We start from the raw sequence: 21,851 nt of genomic DNA, 5'->3' as shown, positions 1-21,851 counted from the left end.
GCCGCCGCAGCAGCTGCCCCAGCCGCGGCTGCCCATGCTGCAACTGCTTGGCGACTTGGCAGCGGTGGCAGACCCAGGCGGCAATGGGACCAGTGGCGGCGCTGCGGCAGGTGCGTACGGGCTGAGCGGCTGTGTGCGTGGGCGCTGTGGGAGATGGCCGCGGCTGCGGCGGCCGGGACGGTCCTGGCGGGCGGGGGAGGAAGGCGCGGCAGGGGGCGGTGGCAGGTAACTGCAGAGCAGCAGCGAACGTTGGCGGACGTAGGGCGGCCCGGCCGAGGGAGGCTTGCATGTCACCAGGTCCCCAAGGCCGCCGGCGCCGCGGCCATCTCCCACAGCGCCCACGCACACAGCCGCTCAGCCCGTACGCACCTGCCGCAGCGCCGCCACTGGTCCCATTGCCGCCTGGGTCTGCCACCGCTGCCAAGTCGCCAAGCAGTTGCAGCATGGGCAGCCGCGGCTGGGGCAGCTGCTGCGGCGGCGGCAGCAGCAGTGCCGGCGGCAAGGGCGGCAAGAGACCTGCACACAACAGAACCCGTCACGCCGCGTGCTTTACATGCACACACACATATGTACACTAAGTTGTCCCACCGCGCATGCACACCACATTCACAATCACAACCACCGCCGCGCACACCGCCACCTACCCGGCCCAGATCCTGGAGAGCAACCCGCTGCTGGAGGCGTTCGGCAACGCCAAGACGCTGCGCAACAACAACAGCAGCCGCTTCGGCAAGTACTGCGAGATATTCTTCGACCCGGTGCGCACCTATCTGCTGGAGCGGTCGCGGGTGGTGGCGGTCAACAACCTGCGACTGCCTAACTCACCAGCCTCCCGCGTGCCAGGCGAAAACAGCCCTCCCGTTTCTCGGACATGATTACAATTGATAGCAAGCGAGTGCATGCGAGTGAATCAAACTGTAGCTTACATCATTACGTCACCATGCCGTGACCCACAGGTCCCGCACCACCAGCGGCGCCGCCCGTGCGAGTGCGCCTCATCCCAGCCCCCGCCCCTGCGCCCGTTGCGCATGCCCGCAGCTAGCATCATTGCGACGCAAGTGGGGCCTGCGCGGCGGCCGGCCGCCACCGCAGGCCCGCACCGCTAGCGTCTCCCCCACCGCCGCCCACACGCCCCACTGCCCCCACTGCCTCCTGTGCGTGTGTGCCCCAGCCCAGGCCCCCTCCACACATCGCCTCCCATGACACCAGACGCCTCATGCTGCCCGCCTCGTGGCGGGCCTGCGCGAACAGTGCGCTCACACACGGGCATGTGTGCGTGCCCTCACGCAGCAAGACCTTGCAGACGGCGCCCTCGCATATTTCTGACTGAGCTGACTGGTATCGTGCCACAGTTCGCGCGAGAAGCACAAGTCGAAGTGCTAACCTGTCGCACTCGTCGCGTCAATTGTGGAGCTTGAGCCCCTACTAGCACGGCTAAGTTCTGTTCCAAGCTCTATCGCCCCGTTCCCAGTAAAGTTACGTTTTGGCGGAATCTGACTCTCAGCATTTGCCCCGAGCAACGGGATTTCCACCGTGCTGGTTTGCCGTTTGGCTTGGGAACAACCCAATATAGTCCCCTGCCCCCTGATGGCGCGCGCTGTACGGCACTTCCGACTTCGTCGTTCGAGGCTCCAACCATGCGAGTCATCATCATTTGCCCTAGCGCCGCCATGTGAAACAGCCCCTGACGACAATGTCTACCAACGGCCTGCCCCAAGATCGGCAATTGGGGATACTAGCTCTTGTAGGGGTTTGCGGGAACTAAGGGTAGACGATGTCTCAACTTTACGGGGCGTCTCTTCATACTTGCGGGCAGTTTTGTCAGTGGCGCCGGCAGGGAGCTCCGCCCTCTGCTACTGGAGCACCGGCTGCCCTGGCCCGATGGGGCCACCCGGTGGGCGGGACCACCCTGGCCTGCGTGCGCCGATTTTAATCTCAATAGGTAAATGACAGCTATAAATGCTATGTATCGCTATCAGCGCTTCATTTTCAAGCAACTATCCCTCTTTAAGCATTCCAGCAAGCCATTCGAGGCTATTTTGTAAGGCCAACACACTAAGCATCACCAACTCCATTCAATGGGGAACCAACCTATAAAGCCATATTCAGTTTTGGCCTTTGCGGTCGCTGCTCGAGGGCCTCTGGGCCGCGCATAACCGTCCACCCATACCTGTTCCTTAGACAAGCTTAGTAGTTATACTAAGTCAGGATGGCTGTGCCCAATCCGGAGTGTAAATCGTTTACGACTTGGCGGGGCGTCTCCGCCCATCGCTCGCGGCAAAAGCTCATGGAGGCCTCTCGGCCATCGTTCGTATCAAGGCACAATATATATGTGACGCCTGAGCTGCGGGACCTGCTCCAACCAAGTGGGTCGCGCAGTGCGTGGCGGGCGGGTGGCGGGTGGATGGGCCAGTGTAGGACGCTGCTGTGCGTGCGTAGGTGCTTGTTGGGCGGCAGGCCGGGCCATAGGCCGCGGGCCGCCCCGGAAATAGGCTGATGAGAAGGTTAACGGATACTTGCAGCGCTGCAGCTGAAACTGACTTCCAAATGCAGTACGGGGCTGCGTGCCACACCCACCCAGCGCCACATGCTGGAGGCGTGTTGCCTCGTTTCCTTTCCACCCACTTACGATACCCGCCATCTTACTGCCTTTGCAACAGAGTCATCACCAGAGGCTGAGGTGGAACCGCCATACACAGGCCCCACGAGCTTCAGCCCAGATGACGTGGGGGCCGCGATTGAGGCAGCTAAGAGCTCCGAGGAAAGCATGTGGCGGGGCGCCACAATAGCGATCCGCAAGGCGCTGAGCAAGAGTAAGGCTGGGTTGCGGCCTGCATAGCGAATGCCGGGTGGCATGTGCAGCAGCGCCTGCGTCGGCGAGCACCGTTTGGACTTTGCAGTTTGCATCTCGGGGTTGCATCGGTTTCCTGCACAGCTTTCGTAGCTCCGAGGCCGCCTGCCGGCAGACCCTACCATGAGCCGGGGTCCAGGCCTTGCCTGGCTCTAACCTCACTCCTCCGTTTCCCCTCCGCTTTATTTCCCTTCTTCGCCACTCCCTCATTTTTGGCTTGCCGCGCCTGCTGCCGTGCAGCCAGCGGCCCGCCCATCCAGGCTGTGGCGGACTCGGGCGTGTTGCCGCGCCTGGTGGAGTTCATGTCGGGCGGTGGCGGCGGCGCCATGGGGAGCGACCCAGAGCTGCAGGTTTGTACTGTGTGTGTGTGTGTGCGTGTGTGCATGTGTGTGTGTGTGTGTGTGTGCGCGTGATTACGACACAGAATGAGCAGGGCGGCATGGGATTGATGGCGGGACTAGCGATGTATGGTCAATGCAGCAGTGCAGGGGTGGAGGCGGGGGCCAAGCGCCACCACCCCAGCAGCGTGCCGGGGTCCGCAGGGCGACTGGCGCATGTGGAGCCAGTGTGGGCTAGGCCATACAGGAGCCTCTCAGGAGCATTGCCACAATGCAGATAGCTCATCTGTAACAATTACCGGTTAGCCTGGTTTGAGCGTAGCGGAGCGAAGCGGAGCGGAGCGAGATTAAGGCTAAGCGGAGTTAGCATGGAGGCCGTACAAGACGGCCGAAGCATTTGGTGTTCGCTGCTTCAGCCGTTCGGCATTCTGCCTCTCTGTAGCAGCTCTCACCGCTTCGTTGAGCGGTATTATTGACCAAGCCCTCCTGTTCCCGCCCGCGAGCCTTCCGGCTCGCCCCCGCCCCAGGTGTCCTTGGCTGTTCGTCCCGACTCCTTCAGCCGATCTGACCCTCATTCCACCAGCTCAGCTCAGCTCTGCCGAGTCTCTCTTACAGCGGAGGCCGTCTAGGCCGACAGCTAACCTGCATGTCAAGTCCTCAACCTATGTATCCTTTATATACTCCTCCCTTCGCCCTGCATCATGCAGCTCGAGGCGGCGTGGGCGTTGTGCAACGTGGCCAGCGGAACCAGCCAGCAGTGCGGGGAGGTGGTGGCGGCGGGGGCGCTGCCGGCGGTGCTGCCGCTCCTCAGCTCTCCCAGGCCCGAGCTACGAGAACAGGTGATCAGGCGTGGGGTGCGATACCATGGGGTGTGCTGCCATGAGTGGGGTGTGCTGCCATGGTTGATACCATGGGATGTGCTGCCATGGTTGATACCATGGGGGGGTGCTGCCGTGAGTGCTGATCGTGCAGAGACTCACAGTTACCGTGTCCTTAACACAATGGTCCCAACCCGGCTGCGCACGCACACAGGCGGCATGGCTGCTCGGCAACATCGCTGGTGACGGGATAGGTACGTGAGCTGGATGGCCGGATAGCAACACGATGTGACGTGAGGAAGCGAGTTCATATGATGTGATGTGAGGAAGCGCGGGGCGGGGTGATGCGGCAGTGGTCTCGAATGTTGGGCGAGCGCGCGAATATGCACGGTCTTCCAATCTCCTTTGCTGCCTTTCCTGGAACGCGTATCGACCTTCCGTCCTTAACTTCATTCCTTCTTTGGCTCTCTTCATCGCTTCTTCTTACTTCCTCTCTCCCTCTCCTTTGCAATCTGCTGCAGGTCTGCGCAATCAGTGCCTGGAGGCCGGCGCGCTGCTGCCGGTGCTGCAGGCGCTCAGAGATGAGACGAACGCCAAGGCATTGCAGCAGCTAGCGTGGCTCGTGAGCAACATACTGCGGTGGAAGCCGAGGCCCGACAACGCCGTGGTACGTGGTGCGGTCGTGTGCGGCGGCGGCAAGCGTTTCTTCACAGTGCCGGCCACGCAACGGCTGGCCATGTTGGTTGGGATGACCGCGCTAACATGCTGCTGTGGGGATATAGATGGCACAATGAGCCCTGTCTGCCCTGCGTCCGGCCCTGAACCACGCGCCTCGCCTTCCTTGTCCGCGTTCAATCGCTCATATACGCCCGCGCACACACGCACCCCCCCCCACCCACATATACACATACACACACACACACACACACACACACACACACACACACACACAAACACACACAAACACACACAAACACACACACGCCCACCCGCCCGCCCGCCCACGCCCAACCCCAGCGCGACTCGCTGCCTGTGCTGCTGGCCATGGTCGTGCGCACCGACCTCCACGAAGAGGCCCTCACTGACATCTTCTGGGGGCTGGCCTACTCGTCAGACCACAACCCCGACGCCATTCCACGGCAAGCAGGCTGCCAGGCGGCACTGGCGCGCGCGGCAGAGGTACTGGACAGGCCGTAAGTAGCGCGCCGATGCGTGGGCACCGAGCTAGGCACTGTGCATTCGTGCATGGATGTTTGGCAGGGGGCAAGCAAGCACATTCCTGCATGCCCAAGCAAGCAAGCCAAGATCGTGCATCTTACCCAAGGTCTTGCAACTTACAGGAAAGCGCCCAAGAGCTTGGTCTCGGCAGCAGTCCGCCTCCTGTCGCAGTTGCCGACCGGTGGCGAGTTAGCAACTACGGTGAGCTAGGCAGCGCACACGCTTCTGCTTTGCCTTGGCCGGCACCCATCACTCGATAGCGCACGCACACGCACGGGGCGCCTACTTGTCCTTGGTTGCATGGGGTAGACGCATTACTGCGGCAAAGGAGCTGCTCTTGCGAGCCTAGCCAAGCAAGGCACACGTGTGTCCTCAGGCAGGACTCTTGCGGCCCTGCGAAAACCGCGCGCGCGGGATCCCCAAACCCCTCGACTGAACCATATCCATCACGCGTTGCGAACTCCCCTTTGATGTTGATGAACCACAGGCGGTTATTGACACGGGCGTCTTGGCGGGCGGCTTTAAACGGATCCTTCTGGACTCAGAGGTGGAGCCGCACGTGACCGACGTGCTCTTCGCGCTGTCCAACATCGTGGCCACAGCGGAGGTAAGAGGTGTGCGGGCGGGAGAGGTGTTTGCTTTTGGGGCTGCGGCTAGAGATTGCAATGTTCGTTGTTCGTTGCCGGGTCGTTTGGGTAGAGGCCTACAGGGTCGTGAGAAACGTCGCAGACACGTGTAAAAAGCAAACCCGTGCCGCCAGCGACCTTGCTCAGGGCATAAGAGCCACCCAGTCAGTCCAGGGAGGCCGAGTGGGGGGGGCCCTGGTCACTGGATGCGGTTCTGCTCCCATTTGCATCCGCTGTCATGCCCGTGCCGGCGCTCTGTCCCATACCAGTTCAATAATTGCCTGGTGCCGTGTCCGCACCCGCGCCCACACCCGCCCCCGCCCACACAGCTGGACTACCAGCCCAAGGCGGTGGCGGAGGCTGGGCTCATTCCCCTGGTGGTGAGCGAGCGAGCGAGGGCGACCGTGTGCGTGCGTGCGTGTGTCAAAAAGCACAAGGAAAACATTGCGCTAAGACATTGTATGCGATGCAGTGAGGGCAACCGTGTTTGTGCGTGTGTGTGTGTGTGTGTGTGTGTGTGTGTGTGTGTGTGTGTGTGTGTGTGTGTGTGTGTGTGTGTGTGTGCACGCGATGTCGTGTGGTGGAGTGTGTGACAGCCTTATCCAAACTGACCGTCCACGCATGTGGCACTCACACGTGCACGCACTACTGCGCAGGTGGACGCGATAAGGCAGCAGGTCAAGTCCCGGCCGCGGCGTGAGGCAGTGCACACGTTGGCCAATTTGTCGGTGAGCGGCCTGCTAACCTGCTTGCATGAACCTTGTCTAGAATGGTTTGGAAGGAGTCGGCTCGGCCCCTTCCTTCGGGCTGCCCCACCCCGTCACCGGCACTGGACGGCTAGACGGCTAGCCACCCGACCACTCAAGTTAACCCGCGTTCATCGCCATCCGCCCCTTCCCCACCTGTCTCGCAGATGTTCCGCAAGTACGCGCCCATTGCGTGGGAGTCCGGCGCAGTCGAGGCGCTCGTGGGTGAGTGCAGCCTTAGATTCCACTTGCAACCCGGCAGCCTTACTGCCATGGCCGCACACACCCCGTCGATTGCTGCTTTATGTCGTGGCAACCGCAGCTGCTAAACATAATGATTCAGGGGGGCTTCGCCCCCCCCCCCTGGGACGCTTCGCTGGGGGGGCTCAGCCCATAAACATTGCACCTCCTTTGTTGAACTTTGTTTCCTTGTTAAGTTGTTTGCTGCTGACTTTCTTGCCAACTCATTCGCAGACTTCCTGACCCAGCCCCAGCTCATGTCTCACGACGGCGGCTCGCTGTCCAAGGCCGACAGCGTTGCAGCCCATGCGGCAATGGAGGGGCTCGTCAAATACGCGCAGGTGCGTGCATTCGCCTAGCTAGGCTAGTCAGGGTATCGTAGTCAGGCCGTACTTGTAGCCGGTTGCCTAGCTGGCAGCTAGGCAGCTAGGGAGCGGGCCGCGGCGGGGGATGTGCTGCTGGCTGCAGCAGTCAAGGGCCAGGGCACGGGTGACACGTATGCACGCGGAGTCAATGACTAGTGCTGGTTGCAAACTTGCAACTTGCGAGGACCCGCAACCTGTCACGTCGCCGCCCCTTCCTCTTCTTGCAGGTGGGCAAGGCGCTGGCGGCCGCCAGCGGTGGGCCCAACCCGGTGCTGTCGGCGTTTGCCTCGGCCCGCCTGCACGAGCGGCTGTGCGAGGCACGTGACTGCGGCGAGCTGCCCAGGTCGGTTGTGAGGGACCTGGAGGCGCTGCTGAGGGACTTTCCACCGGCGGAGCAGGGGCAGTAAGGCAGGGCGCCGGAGGGCGTGGTGGCGTACGGACGGACTTCGTGCGGAAGTTGAAGGGGGATGGAACGTGGACACGTGGTCTGGGCGGCGTGGGTGCGATGCACAAGTGAAACCGCGATTCTGAGTCACGGGAGGGCGCCGGGGAGCCAGCGTGGAGGCGAAGGGGTAGGACGAGGGCCGCGCGTGTCTTTGCCGAATCGCAGCAGTGGCCGCCAGCGCTATAGAAATGCGTTTGAAGGCGCTGGGCAGGTGAGAAAATCGCGAGTTCGCAGCGTGTAAACCCGGCCAGTACCTTTACGCAGCTCATGGGTGCCGCACATGGCTCGCGTTCGCCCATTCGAGCGCTCGCAAAGTCTCCATCAAGTGTCGATATCAGGTTAAAGTTGCCATGTTGATTAAACCTAAGAAGCTTGATGCTGCTTTGGACCAGTTACGCAAAAGCAAGGTCGCAGAAGAGTGTTGTCCTGTTCGCGCTGCAAGCCGCCGCTACCACTGACAATCTTAAGCCTCCACCTGAACTGACTCTTTGGAGCTCTTCTTGTTGAGCGCAACTACATCATCGTCCAACTTGAGTCCGGCTTGATGACGATGGCTGACACAGAGACCGAGGAGGTGCCCGACCTGCAGAGCCTGTTGGCGGCCAACGAGGCGACTTGTATGGGAGATGGGCAAGCCTGGGACGCGAACTGGCTGCCGGCGGCCGACGCGGTCGTGCATTCGGGCATGCAGGACTCCAACACCGCCGCGTCGAGGCTGCTGGTGTCGCCGGTCGCACCTTTTCAAAACCTGCCCACTAGAGTGATGTCCGAGAGTATTCACGGCGCGTACAGTGTCGGCGCTGACAGCAGTTTCGGGGTGCCGGTGGCGCAGGCGGCTCGTGCGGGTTCGGACGCAACGACGCTCGATCGCCTTCCCCGCCTGCCTTCGGCGCTGCCCTCTCCCCAGCTGTCACCCCCGCAACAGCAGCAGCAGCTGGTCCAGCCGGACCCCGCGTCCATCTGGTGTGGCCCTGCCGTCGCTTCGCCAGCTGTCGGCCCGATGTCGGCAGGGCTTGCCCTGAACGCAGCCACGCTGACCGCCGCCGCCGCGGCGGCGGCGGCGGCGGCCGCGGCCGCTGCCTCCGTCGCCTTGCCGGCATCAGTACTCGCGCCCACGGCCTCAACAGGCACGGAAGGCAGCAATGGCGCTGCGGGTGCCAGCGCCGACGGCATGTCGGCGACGGCGGCAGGCGGCAGGCGTGCCACGTCAGGCGCGTCGTCGTCGGCAGCTCAGCCTGTGAGCCACTCATCGGTGGAGAAGCAACGACGCGACCGACTGAACGAGCTAATCGACCAACTAGGAGAGCTGGCACCGCCGCCGCCAGGCACCCTGGATAGCGGTGAGTGTCGTTTGAGAGTCCTCTGGAAGTTTCCGGGTGGGACTTTGACAAGACCCCTTCGATGTCGCCGCAGCCGTAGTTCCCACAACCCAAACCAACCCGCACCAATACCACCCAAGCCTAACTGCTGATAGCAGCCTGTTGCTTGCGGCTGCAATGCTGACACCGCCAGCCACACGCCGTGCCTGGCGCTCGCCTATTACTGATTACACAACCCACCCTCACACCCTCACACCCATCCTCCCGCCCTCCCACCCTCCCAACCTCCCACCCTCCCACCCATCCACCCACCCACCCACTCGCCTTCCCGAACAGGCGCCAAGCGGGCCAAGCACGTGATCCTCGCGGACGCTGCCACCACCCTTCGCCGCCTGCACCTCGACAACCAGACCCTGCGGACCCATCTTGCCAGCGCCTCACGCATGTTGGCGTCCGCCGCGGCCGCCGTCAGCGCCGCCGCCGTGACCGCCCCAGCCGCCGCACCACCGGGCGGTGGCGCCGCCGCCGCCGCCATGGCACCCACCGGCGTCCGTGCCAGCCCTTTCGGCATGCCGCGGAGCGGCAGCGGCAGCGACGGCACACCTGTGACGATGGCGATGGCAGCGGCTGGCGGCGCCGCCGCAGCCGTCACGGGCGTGGCGACCCAGAGGGCGGTGTCGGGTCAGATGCCGCCAGTGGCACTGTCCGCACCCATGACGTATCACAGCGCGCCGGAGTCTCCGGGGCCCTCGTATGCGGCCTCGTACGCACCCGGGCCGCCGCCGGCACTGCAGCCACAGCCGCTGGTGGTGCCTCCCCCGCATCAGCAGCAGCAGCAGCAGCAGCAGCAGCAGCAGCAGCCGTCGGCACGAACCTCACCGTACACGTCTCCTCCCGCCAACGCACCCGCCATGGCGCCGCCAGCGCTTGGCGCCGCCGGCGCCGCGGCCGCTGGCACGGCCGCTGCACCCGCGCCCAACTGGCTTGTGCGGGTGGTGTGCCCACCGCATCCAAACTTGGTGGCGGTGGCGACGGCGGCGCTGACGGGCGCCGGGCCTTCGGGCGCCGTGGAACTGAAGGGCGTGCGGCTGGTGCCGCAGGCGGCAGGCAGCGGCGCTGGGGCCGCAGCTGCGCAGGTGCGCTAGCGCCAGCACCACAGCTGGGGTAGCTAGCTCGCTAGCTGTTGGGATGCAGCTACACCGGGTTTGCTTGCGTTGATGATTCTTGCTGTCCTTGCCTTACGCTTTGCCCTCCGCCTCAGCAAACAAGTCCGTCGCCCTGCCACCGCATGCCCTTCGAATCCATGCACCTGACCCATGGCACCCTCTACGGCGCCCGCTTAGCCCACTGCTGCTTCTGCCTCCAACCACCTCGTCCCTTCCCTGTCACACGCCCTTGCCCGCAGCCTGTGGTGGCTCTGGAGATGACTGTCAGCTGCGAGGCGGCACTGCTGCCCGGCATCCAGCAGCGCATCACATCCTCCGTCCACGCGCTGGGAGCAGCCAGCAACGCCAGCAGCGGCAGTAGCAGCAGCTGCAGCCATGACCTGGCCGCGCAGCAGCAGCAGCAGCAGCAGCAGCAGCAGCCGGCGGTGCCGCATCTGCCCCCGCAGCAGCAGCAGCTGCAGCAGCAGCAGCTGCAGCAGCAGCAGCCGGTGCCCATGCAGTTGCAGATGCAGGCGCCGATGCAGACCGCCATGCAACAGCAGGTGCAGCGGCATACCATGCAGATGCAACAGATGCAGATCCAACAGCAGCAGCAGCAGCAGCAGCAGCAGCAGCTCATGCCGCCGCCTGCGCTGCAGCCGTACCGTGGCCAGCCGCAGCCCGCAGTCAGCAGCCACGCCGGTACATCAACTGACAGCAGCACGGGCGGGCCCGTTTCCTCCGCCGCCGCTTCCGTCGCTGCCTTTGCTGACGTGAGCGCTGGCTCGGCCCCTGGCGGCGCCGATGCCGTGATGGCGCCTGCTGCTGCAGCGGGTGCTACAGCCGAGGTGGATGATGCTACAGCCATGATGTTGGCGACGCTCACCTCGAATGACATGTTTGATGTGGCGGCAATGGAGGCTTCTGGCGACATGGCTACGCTGCGCCTGTGAGCCGTGCGGTGAGCCTTGGAACGGCAGGCGAGCTAGCTAGCCATGCAGGTCGCTAGCCATGCAGGCAAGCATGGAAGGCAGGCAGGCTAGCTGGTAAGGCTAGCTGGCGAGCCAGGAAAGAAGGGAGTACGGAAAGGACAGAAGGCAGAAAAAAGGAAGAGGGCAGGTGGGCAGACTGGCAGGCAGGGTGGCGGTGGGCACACTGGCAGGCAGGCAGGCAAGAAGGGTGGTGTGGCGGCGGTTGCGGGGTCGACGGAAACGAGGGGCTCAGAAAGCAATGAGTGTCATGCTGAGTCTACATAAGCTACATATGGTCTAGGCGATCGTGAATGGAAGATCACACACACGTTAGAAGTACACCATCGCGAATGGGAATCAAACACAAGTTACTGAAGCGTGTGGGGCTAAGGTCGTATCTTTGCGCCGCGCACATCAATGGAACAAACGGCGTGGCAGATGTGTACCGATGGCTGTCTTATCTGGGACCCATGGGTTTGTTTGGGTGTCGTGATGCGCTTAGCGCATCGTTTGCTCGCAGTCTAGTGCATGCGAGCGGGTCCGCGTGCAGGCGTTGGCACGGTGCGTAGGCGCATGTCAGTGGTGAGACAAACTCAGCTCAGAGACACGTGGAAGCCCCAGGCAAAGTGCGCTTGCACAGCGGGCCAGCGTCCTCACCTCACAGTAGCGCGTGGATATTGCGGCGGGCGGGATCATCAATGGTTGCGCATTTCAAACGGACGTAGGCATGGGTTGTGAGTTGGTCTGCGCGCGCATAATGCACGCATGTGCACTCTGCGTACGTATGGGCGTGCAACAAGGGGATCATATGGGGGCAGGTGATTGGGCCGCAAGGCGTTATGTTTTTGAGGTTCTCAAGGTCACAAGCATATTGTGTTGTATCCCAGTTGTCAGCTTTTGCTTTGGACGGACGTATGTGTTGGGTTGCGTAGATTGGACCTGCTGGTCCCGCGCGGCGTGCTAAGTCCTTGTCGTCGGCGCTTGCGATGGACCCATTCAGACAAAGAGTTTTAGGGCGAATGAGTGATATTAATGGCTGTGGGCCGCCGTTCGTGCTGGCGTGGCATCGTGTCTTTCGTCAATGCCTGTGTCCACATGATCAGAGCTAGCACATGCTGCCTTGCAAGCATATGTGTGCTGCTTTTGATTGCCGCTGCGAGGCTCAGGTGGGGCCGGCCTCTGGATTGCGGCGTGCTGTGCTGTGCTATGCTGTTCTTTGCTGTATGGTAACCTGGATATCACCGAACCTGGGTGGTAGAATGGTGGGGGCGCACGATGTGGTGTGCCAACATGCATGTTTATTTTTTTGATGCGTAAAGCAGGCTAGCTAGCTCAAGATATTTTTATGTTGTGGCTGTTTTTCCTGGGGGCAGCAGCCCGTTTTCCTTTTCAGCCGGGACTAGCTAGACGCTACCAGGTAATGAAGAGAGATGCGAGCAGCACAGTCGACAGGGCTTGCGTGCGTGTCAGTGTGTATATGTGTGTGTGCGTGTGCGTGTGCGTGCGTGTGTGCACTATAACGACGGGTCCATGCGTTAGAGCATGCGTTAGCATGCGTGCCGCATGGCCCAAACGCATGCTTAACGCGTGAAAAGCATGTGCTGTACGCATGCGGTGCCCGCCCATACGCATGCGTGCGCTACCAGAGCGTGCGTTACCTAACGCATGCTGGTGTTGGCTAGCGGCCGCAGCGACTCTTTCTGGATGTACGCATGCGTCCCGAACGCATGCCATACGCATGCTTGAAGCACATATGCCGGTTGCGTGAAGTACTACGCATGCCATGGCGCATGCGGGACGCATGTGCGTTACCTAACGCAAGCAGCTGCCCCCAACTGCACGCTTCCCACCCGCATGCATGCACGCACACGTGGGGCACACGAAGCCAATTCCCTCAACTGCTCATTTGTGTTACAGTTCATGCAACGGCACGTGCCGCACGTCCAGTGTAAACGAGGATTCGGCCTGTTTCTCTGAAGGCGTGCGTGAGTCCGCCTCCATCCACCAGCCTCTCCTTAGGCTTTTAGTCCGCCATCGCACACCCTGGAAAGGAAGTCTGCCCGCTCCACATGCCCTGTCACCCATCGACCTCCTCGCTCACCGAACGTGCCCTACCGTAACATGAATACAGATGCGTATGTAGCCGCTTCCGGGTAACAACCAAATGCCACCCGCCAAGGCATAAGCGGCAGAGGTGTGCCCATACTAAAGTCTTGCCAAACACACAACGACAACCACAACGTCCGACCTGCTGCACAGTGCTACCGCAGACTCTGCATGCTGCCGGTGCCGGCACTCCAGTCCGTAGCTAGCCACAGATGTGCATGTAGCCACTTCCGCGGAACAACCAAACGCCACCCGCCAAGGCATAAGCGGCAGAGGTGTGCCCATACTAAGTCTTGCCAAACACACAACGACCTCAACCACAACGTCCGACCTGCTGCACAGTGCCACCGCAGACTCCGCATGCTGCCGGTGCCAGCGCTCCAGTCCACAGCTAGCCACATCCGTGCTGCCCTTCGTAAGCCTGCATAGTGTTCAGGACGATTCGGTCAGGAACCAAACCACAAAACCAGGCATATCAGAGGGTAAGACGCAAGGTACCTTTCCCCCCATGTTCAGCTGCAGACACGCTACTCATGCAGTGCTTACTTCAGCAATTGCGAAATAATATCTGGACATAGACTTGCCTGTTGGGGTTAACGTGTGAGTGCGCCACGTCTAGCCCACCCAGGGGTGGTCCGCACGGGTGGCCCTTCGTGTGGCCGGAGTCCTGAGGGAGGGCGGGAGGGTACCAGGACTGAGAACTGAGCATGAACTGATGACAGGCTTGTACGGTGCCATTATACAGACACCTTAGCATGCGCATGCTCTCAGCTGACAGCCTCGGGAGCTAGCAACCAAGTCGCGCGGATGGTACCCCCGCCTCACCTGCGCCACGCGTGATGGCTCTGTAGCCTTTTGAAATGCTTTTGTTGAGCCTGAACCTGAACGAATTGAAGGTGGGCGATAAATATTGCGCTCGGTCAACGACGTCACCACCCCTGCAACAACCCAGCGTTATGGCCGCTGCAAGGCGCACCTGTGCGCCACATAGCGTTACTAGTGGAGACTGGGCCTTAAAAGCAAACATAGCAGGGCGAGGGCGTCCTCTGCCGAGTGGCAGAGAACTGTTTGCGGGTCTCTACATACTGACACCTTGACGTGTCTGTAGTCTTTAGTAATGTGTGATATGCATAGAAGGATACAGTATATCTGGCAAAGAAGGAAGTGCCGCAAAGAGTTTGGAAGCAGTGCCCCATGCAACACTTAAACTTGGTTGGCCGCATACTTGATACTTGCTTGTCTTGCCATGTGCGGTGTTGAAAGGGGGATTAATATGAACGCACACGGGGCCTTCTCTGCGCACGCGCCTCAGCTGATGCCCAACGCCGACAGCCGGGGAACGCCTTGTGCTCGGGGCTGGATACGGGGCACTGCTCTCAGGCACACGCACCGCCGCTCACGCCCAGTGCCGAAGCAGGAAAAGCCGGGAAAACGTCTTGTGCCTCGTGCTAGATACGGGGTAAAGCTCTCAGGCACACGCACCGCCGCTCACGCCCAACGCCATCTGAAGGAAAGCCGGGGGAACGCCTTGTGCCCTGGGCTGGATACGGGGTAAAGCTCTCAGACACACGCATCGCCGCTCACGCCCAATGCCGTCTGAAGGAAAGCCGGGGGAACGCCTTGTGCCCTGGATGGGCTGGATACGGGGTAAAGCTCTCAGGCACACACACCGCCGCTCACGCCCAACGCCTTATCAGGGACAGCCGGGGGAACACATTATGCCCAGGGCTGGATACGGGGTAACGCTCTCAGGCACACGCACCGCCGCTCACGCCCAACGCCGTATGAAAGAAAGCCGGGGGAACACCTTGTGCTCGGGGCTGGATACGGGGCATTGCTCTCACCGCCGCTCACGCCCAACGCCTTATCAGGGACAGCCGGGGGAACGCCTTGTGCCCTGGGCTGGATACGGGGTAAAGCTCTCTGGCACACGCACCGCCGCTCACACCCAACGCCTTATCAGGGACAGCCGGGGGAACGCCTTTTGCCCTGGGCTGGATACGGGGTAAAGCTCTCAGGCACACGCACCACCGCTCACGCCCAACGCCATATCAGGGACAGCCGGGGGAACACATTATGCCCAGGGCTGGATACGGGGTAAAGCTCTCAGGCACACGCACCGCCGCTCACGCCCAACGCCGTATGAAAGAAAGCCGGGGGAACACCTTGTGCTCGGGGCTGGATACGGGGCATTGCTCTCACCGCCGCTCACGCCCAACGCCTTATTGACTCCTTACTGCCGTGTAGCGTTACAAACCGCCACGGCCCCAAACGACAATCCCAATCTCTCAAACCGACAATAGCCTCCACTCATGCCTCAAGCGGCCTAGCAACTCATTCGTGGCCCTCAGCGGCCTCCTACCTCCGGCCTCGCAGCTCCCGATAACCCCACCAAGTCCGCCGTGCCCGCCCCAGCCCGCCCGTGTTGAGGTTGCACTAGTGGCCGAAAGTGCTGCCAGTACTGGGTGTGTCGCATGTGTGAAGTGCCTGATAGCAGCAGAGTCCAGACAACCACGCACGCCGCAGCGCCCACGGGTGCCACCACATTAATCCGCGGCGGCACCAGGGGGGGCGGGTGGGTTGTCACCGTCCCGGCAGAGGGACGATCCGAAATACAGTACAGAAGCACAACGGCAGATAAGGCGCCGTGTGCTCCTGACGCGTACAAGACCCAGCTCGGTTCGGCCCCATGCACAGGCACGTACCCGAGCGTCCTGCGCCGTGCGTGACTCTAACGCAACACGGCAGTTACGTCGCAATAACTAGACTTATCTCCACTGCGCTGCGATAAGTCAGCGCTTATTGACTCCTTACTGCCGTGTAGCGTTACAAACCGCCACGGCCCCAAACGACAATCCCAATCTCTCAAACCGACAATAGCCTCCACTCATGCCTCAAGCGGCCTAGCAACTCATTCGTGGCCCTCAGCGGCCTCCTACCTCCGGCCTCGCAGCTCCCGATAACCCCACCAAGTCCGCCGTGCCCGCCCCAGCCCGCCCGTGTTGAGGTTGCACTAGTGGCCGAAAGTGCTGCCAGAGTTTGGTAGTAGTCCTCAACGCCGGGAGGTCATGGTGCGGGCGACGGCAGCCCTGGTGGCTGGGCTTGATTGGCTTCGCGTATGCAGCTCTTCTCGCAAAGCGCTTGGCCCAACGGCCGGTCATGCAAACCAAGGTGCGGTCGGCGGTGATGGCGGTGGCGTTCGTGCCCTTGCGCTACCGAAATCATGTGTCTCGAACACCGCGGAGCGCTCCGCCCATCGCCTAGCTTGCGCACGAACGTACGGTCCTAGTTGCACACTCAACAGCGGTCAATAGAACGAGCTTCGTGCTTGGGGATATTGGCTGCACGAGCAGCACCATCACGCGGGGATGAGCGCCGCCGGAGGCGCCGCCGGCACCTGCTGCAGGCGCAGGGCGACGCCAACGCGGGGCCTGACAGCGCCACACTCCGTCGGTCATGGGCGGCCAATGGTCACTACCAGAAGACAAGCAGCAATAGGAACACGACTGGCTTTGCAAGGGCCATGATACCAGACTCACAAACGTATCAGGTGCACCAATGGCCACGACAGAAACACACATGCGTTATCCCGCGTGCGCCAGCCATGCAGACGACGCCGGGGCGTTACAGGGAAACACATGCATCCTTGTTCAGGTGTGTGGCTTGTGGGCAGCTGTGGCCGTCCGTGTGCCCAGGAAAGGTAACAGTGCGTGTTGGCACGTGTTGGCACGAACCACTGGAGACCTCGGTACTCTCTACCGGCCCCCAGGGCCATGCCATAACACGTGTTGACGTTGTAGGCTGCTCGGAACAACCTTGGGAATAATAACAACGTCGTGACTCGAAGCTGGGACAGGCTAGCCAACATGCGCCACGCAGGAGAAGGCGCGAGTTGCAACACTAGAGCGGTTTTACGTACGCGAGTCACGCGCGGCAACCTGCCCTTCGTTCACCCGCGCCGTCGTGGTGTAGGATGCGGGCAGCCATGCCCAGCCGTGCAGCATGGCCACGAACACTAATTTCTTTCTTGCTAGCTAGGTGCCATGCTTGAGATTTGCAGTGTCTTGCATAAGAGTCACTACCAATCAAGCAGTAGGTACACCCATAGATAGCATCACCCCGGCGGACGCAGGACAGGCGCGCACGTGAATGTTTGCCTCCAAACGCCGCGGGGATGCATGCACACAATGTCCCGTACGTGCCGATACCGTACGCCACGGCAGCTGTGGGGTGTACCGTAATAGCAGGGAGGGCAACATGAAGGGTAACACCTCAGCAACCCCAGCAAGGCTGGCCTGGTCGAGCGGCGCGGAGGGGTGAAGGATACCCGGCACGCGTGGAACGCGCAATGTATCTATAGTGATAGAAGGCGTAGTGATGGGAGGAAATAAGGAGCACTCGGGGCCGCGATGGCGGGTTGGATGCGCCACGGGCCCCGGCCCAGCCAAAGGGAGCGAACGCTGGGCGGAGCCGGTGGGTGAGCGACTCGAGGGACGTGCCAGTAGTGAACAGCAGTGGCGGATGGGTCATCCAATGTGAGAGATGATACAGCCACGCCGGCAGCCAAACTCCGCACTCGACCACGTACGGGCACGTCGTGGTACTGCTGTGAGGAGGCCGGGCTGAGTTGGGATGCCTGCCAAGCCTGGCTACCCACATGTGAGCCTGTGTCGCCATACGCTCTTAATAGTAATGACATATAGCACACTGCTCCTAGCACTTCGGTGATAAGTAATTGCCCCGCCGGGTGAAGTAAGGCCGGGGCTGAAAGGAACCAAGGTTGGTTCCCTAGGCGTCCACTCGCGAGTGGGCAGGCGACACATACAGTTGGCATTGACGTGCGTTGCGGAACTAATGCGTACGTTGGCTTGGGTCTCTGGGTTCATGAGGCATTGACAGAACACGCTGCCCCTGCTATGGCTCTGACGAAGTAACATGTATGCATACATGTCCTGAAGGATTGGCAGGGAGCGTGCCGCACAGCACGCAAGCCGCGTGACTACGGTAAGCATGAGGCCATAACGTGACACAGATGCCGTGCCATACAGGCGGCCAACGCTACGGCACAAGCCAGCTTGACGCGTCCACAGATACATACATGGCGCCTGACACCTGGATAGGAGCTATCAGTCTGACTGTGGGGTCGATGCTACCCCGGCATGGATCTGGGTTGAACGGTTGGTGGTACCATCGCGCGGGCATGGCGGGTCGAGTAGCGTGTTTCATGCACGGCACTCCCGCTAACCAGCTACACACCGCAGTGTACTGGTTATCCAACAACTACATTCAGACCATTCTGGTATCCCACTCAAACCTGCGCCAAGTGTCAGGAAAAGCGCTTGCCAAGTCGGCTACCCGCTTTCACAGGATGGCGAGCGGGTGACTGGCATGTGTACAGGCGGGTGGGCCAACAAGAGGGGAGGGCGGATGGGTGCCGTGACTTGGTGGTGGGCCCCACCGCGAGCAGCAACAGCCCAGCCCAACACACGGGCGCCATCCAAACCCACCAGGCAGGCTGTAATCCCAGCTCCGACCGTATCTCGCAACAAAATGTTGGTTGCGCAGGGTCGGGCTCACTGCGTGACACAGCGTCCGATGCCTGGTGCAGGGCACGAAGGCATGTTTATGCGTCATGCGGTATAGTTATGCGTCATGCGGTATTGTTATTGGCTGGGCATAGCATGCTGGCCGAACTGCACAAAACTCCACATCGCTCACTGAGGGCGAAATATCCGGAAAAACAAATTCGGCACTTGGGCCTAGCGCACACATCGAATGCATATAGGTTGGCTTGGGGTGCGTCAGCCAAACTACAAGGGTGGTGCCGCGTGATAGTATGATGTGCGTGCGGACCTCAAGACGTACAGGGTGACGCATGATCACGTAAGCCCGCTCCGTTGTCAACACGAAGCAATAGCGAGGCGCAGGCTTGCCGTGCACGGTACACTCAAGGCGTATTGCGACAGGGCACGCAGCAGGGCACGCAACAAGTCGAAGCGTCCATAACGACAGGGCAGGCAGCATAATTGCATGCGGCACACAGGCCATATCGCAAGACACATGATGCGAGGCGCAAAGCCTGTTGCTGGCGGCACACACGCCGTATCCGAACGTGGCGCTCAGACCACACATTGTCCACAACGCAAAGGCATGTACAACGAAGGCACGTAAGCATTTCAATGCCGTCTATAATCCACAACGCAAGAGTGTGGAGCCCGTTGCTTGCGGCACACAGGTCGTATCATAAGGGCACGTATGCCATCTATTACCCAAAAGCAAGGGTGCGAAGCCGTTGCTTGCGGCACACAGGTCACATCATACGGGCACGTATGCCGTGAATTGTCCATAAAACAAGGGTGCGGAGCCCGTTGCTTGCGGCGCACAGGCCGTATCATAAGAACACGTACGCGGCGCATTGTCCATGAAGCAAGGGCGCGGAGCCCGTTGCCTGCGGCACACAGGCCGTATCATGAGGGCACGTACGCCGTGAAGTGTCCATGGAGCAAGGGCGCGGAGCCCGTTGCCTGCGGCGCACAGGCTGTATCATGAGGGCACGTACGCCGTAAATTGTCCATGAAGCCAGGGCGCGGAGCCCGTTGCTTGCGGCGCACAGGCCGTATCATAGGGGCACGTATGCCGTCCATTGTCCATAAAGCAAGGGCACGGAGCCCATTGCTTGCGGCGCACAGGCCGTATCATAAGGGCACGTATGCCGTCCATTGTCCATAAAGCAAGGGCGCGGAGCCCGTTGCTAGCGGCGCACAGGCCGTATCATAGGGGCACGTATGCCGTCCATTGTCCATAAAGCAAGGGCGCGGAGCCCGTTGCTTGCGGCACACAGGCCGTATCATAAGGGCACGTATGCCGTCCATTGTCCATAAAGCAAGGGCGCGGAGCCCGTTGCTTGCGGCGCACAGGCCGTATCATAAGGGCACGTATGCCGTCCATTGTCCATAAAGCAAGGGCGCGGAGCCCATTGCTTGCGGCACACAGGCCGTATCATAAGGGCACGTATGCCGTCCATTGTCCATAAGGCAAGGGCGCAAAGCCCGTTGCTTGCGGCGCACAGGCCGGATCCCAACGGCACACACGCCCTTTCCCCAAGGGCACGCGGGCCCTGCGGCCTGGATAGGCAGACAGGAGAAGTACCGCGCCAAAAGTCCTGAGGGTCTTGGGGAGGTGGGGGTGGCACAATGGAAGATGTGGAAAGGTATTGCACAAAGCTGTGAACTGTAAAGCGACGGGTAGACACGAAGGCACGGCAAGCAGGACCGCGCATGGCAAGCAAGTAGCCCGCCCGCACAGCTGTGCATGCCCTTTTGCTTTCAGTGACTTGCCGAACGCCTTGTCCGCAACGCTTCGCGCGCCTTTGCTCCGCTTGAAAGCTCCGCTCTGCTCCGATTTGCTCCCGAATGCGGCCCCCGAACCAAAGCGTGGTTCAAAGCGCCAGAGAAGCTTCGAAGGGCATTCCCTTACGATCAGAGAGCGAGCGTGATCAAGCTAAGGGGTTCCATTGAGCAGGATCGCGCAACAAAACGCTGCAACTCCGTCTGAGTATATATTAAACGCTTATTCGGTCCATACATGGTCAAGTATAGTTAGAACCAGGTATAGGATTGCAAAGAAAGTCCAGAAATGTAGGGAACGTTTAAGTGCGACACACTGAGGTCACCGTCCCGGCAGAGGGACGATCCGAAATACAGTACAGAAGCACAACGGCAGATAAGGCGCCGTGTGCTCCTGACGCGTACAAGACCCAGCTCGGTTCGGCCCCATGCACAGGCACGTACCCGAGCGTCCTGCGCCGTGCGTGACTCTAACGCAACACGGCAGTTACGTCGCAATAACTAGACTTATCTCCACTGCGCTGCGATAAGTCAGCGCTTATCAGGGACAGCCGGGGGAACGCCTTGTGCCCTGGGCTGGATACGGGGTAAAGCTCTCTGGCACACGCACCGCCGCTCACACCCAACGCCTTATCAGGGACAGCCGGGGGAACGCCTTGTGCCCTGGGCTGGATACGGGGTAAAGCTCTCAGGCACACGCACCGCCGCTCGTGCCTAGCTAGCGCCTTTCACGGGACAGCCGGGGAAACGCTTTGTGGTCGGGGCTCGGTGCTGTGCAATCCTCAAACTCATAACACAGGACTTGAGGCGCTTAAAAGCACCGTGATATGGCGTCTGCGACCATAGCCCCTGCCGCGGCTGCTGCTGCGGACAAGCATCGTCGCAGCCACAACTGCACCTATCCACTGCCTTGAGCTACCTCGCAGTCCCCGGGAATGTGAGTAGCGGCAGCGGCCAGCCCGCTGCCCCAACGTCAAACGCCCAAGCCCACGCCAGTGCTGTCTCGTCGCCTGATGCGACGGCGCAGCTGATGGTGCAGCCGCGAGGGTGACGCCGGCGGGGGGCAGCACGCGTCCAACGTTAGCGCTGGCGACGACGGCAGCCGTGGCCTGTGGGGGGCCACCGCCGCAGCACCGCCGTTGCGCTCACTGGCGCCATCGCCGCCCGCGGCACCGATCCCAAACACCCAGCCCCACGCCAGTGCTGTCTCGTCGCCTGATGCGACGGCGCAGCTGAATGTGCAGCCGCGGGGGTTACGCCGGCGGGGGGCAGCACGCGTCCAACGTTAGCGCTGGCGACAACGGCAGCCGTGGCCTG

The 21,851-nt window shown here is 61.3% G+C and overlaps 4 protein-coding genes across 4 annotated transcripts in view; 3 read left to right on the top strand and 1 right to left on the bottom strand.

Annotated features, from left to right (window-relative positions):
- CHLRE_04g224667v5 (uncharacterized protein) overlaps positions 1-1,530 on the bottom strand; it is a 3,322-nt gene extending 1,792 nt beyond the window's left edge. The window contains exons 1-2 of the mRNA XM_043061963.1: positions 1,228-1,530; positions 370-516 (exon numbers count right to left, since the gene is read on the bottom strand). Coding sequence (XP_042925316.1) covers positions 370-516; positions 1,228-1,270 — 190 coding nt within the window. The 5' untranslated portion in view covers positions 1,271-1,530. The remainder of the gene's footprint in view (positions 1-369; positions 517-1,227) is intronic.
- CHLRE_04g224683v5 (uncharacterized protein) lies at positions 551-1,425 on the top strand. Its single transcript, XM_043061964.1, has 4 exons — positions 551-758; positions 957-1,058; positions 1,210-1,250; positions 1,353-1,425. The coding sequence occupies exons 1-4, from the start codon at positions 594-596 to the stop codon at positions 1,381-1,383; spliced, it is 339 nt and encodes a 112-aa protein (XP_042925315.1). The 5' UTR covers positions 551-593; the 3' UTR covers positions 1,384-1,425.
- Positions 1,531-1,961: 431 nt separating the features above from the next.
- CHLRE_04g224650v5 (uncharacterized protein) lies at positions 1,962-7,900 on the top strand. The gene is made up of 14 exons (XM_043061962.1): positions 1,962-2,366; positions 2,661-2,813; positions 3,092-3,201; positions 3,897-4,028; positions 4,222-4,261; positions 4,529-4,674; positions 5,025-5,200; positions 5,348-5,426; positions 5,713-5,832; positions 6,181-6,231; positions 6,508-6,579; positions 6,765-6,822; positions 7,072-7,178; positions 7,430-7,900. The coding sequence occupies exons 1-14, from the start codon at positions 2,288-2,290 to the stop codon at positions 7,607-7,609; spliced, it is 1,503 nt and encodes a 500-aa protein (XP_042925314.1). The 5' UTR covers positions 1,962-2,287; the 3' UTR covers positions 7,610-7,900.
- Positions 7,901-7,980: 80 nt separating this feature from the next.
- Positions 7,981-12,976, top strand: CHLRE_04g224600v5 (uncharacterized protein). The gene is made up of 3 exons (XM_043061961.1): positions 7,981-8,987; positions 9,303-10,102; positions 10,372-12,976. The coding sequence occupies exons 1-3, from the start codon at positions 8,198-8,200 to the stop codon at positions 11,062-11,064; spliced, it is 2,283 nt and encodes a 760-aa protein (XP_042925313.1). The 5' UTR covers positions 7,981-8,197; the 3' UTR covers positions 11,065-12,976.
- The last annotated feature ends 8,875 nt before the right edge of the window (positions 12,977-21,851 follow it).

The sequence above is a fragment of the Chlamydomonas reinhardtii genome, chromosome 4, assembly GCF_000002595.2.
Source record: "Chlamydomonas reinhardtii strain CC-503 cw92 mt+ chromosome 4, whole genome shotgun sequence".
Classification (NCBI taxonomy): domain Eukaryota; kingdom Viridiplantae; phylum Chlorophyta; class Chlorophyceae; order Chlamydomonadales; family Chlamydomonadaceae; genus Chlamydomonas; species Chlamydomonas reinhardtii.
This window is presented reverse-complemented; position numbering and strand designations above follow the sequence as displayed.

Excerpts from the sequence above, each read along its gene's own strand:
- CHLRE_04g224683v5 (XM_043061964.1), top strand. The coding sequence starts at position 594 with ATGCACACCACATTCACAATCACAACCACCGCCGCGCACACCGCCACC. Across the intron at positions 759-956 it reads GCGAGATATTCTTCGACCCG|GTCCCGCACCACCAGCGGCG; the intron begins GTGCGCACCTAT and ends CGTGACCCACAG. Across the intron at positions 1,251-1,352 it reads GTGGCGGGCCTGCGCGAACA|TTCGCGCGAGAAGCACAAGT; the intron begins GTGCGCTCACAC and ends ATCGTGCCACAG.
- CHLRE_04g224650v5 (XM_043061962.1), top strand. The coding sequence starts at position 2,288 with ATGGAGGCCTCTCGGCCATCGTTCGTATCAAGGCACAATATATATGTG. Across the intron at positions 6,232-6,507 it reads CTGGGCTCATTCCCCTGGTG|GTGGACGCGATAAGGCAGCA; the intron begins GTGAGCGAGCGA and ends ACTACTGCGCAG. Across the intron at positions 6,823-7,071 it reads CGCAGTCGAGGCGCTCGTGG|ACTTCCTGACCCAGCCCCAG; the intron begins GTGAGTGCAGCC and ends ACTCATTCGCAG.
- CHLRE_04g224600v5 (XM_043061961.1), top strand. The coding sequence starts at position 8,198 with ATGGCTGACACAGAGACCGAGGAGGTGCCCGACCTGCAGAGCCTGTTG. Across the intron at positions 8,988-9,302 it reads GCCAGGCACCCTGGATAGCG|GCGCCAAGCGGGCCAAGCAC; the intron begins GTGAGTGTCGTT and ends CTTCCCGAACAG. Across the intron at positions 10,103-10,371 it reads CTGGGGCCGCAGCTGCGCAG|CCTGTGGTGGCTCTGGAGAT; the intron begins GTGCGCTAGCGC and ends CCTTGCCCGCAG.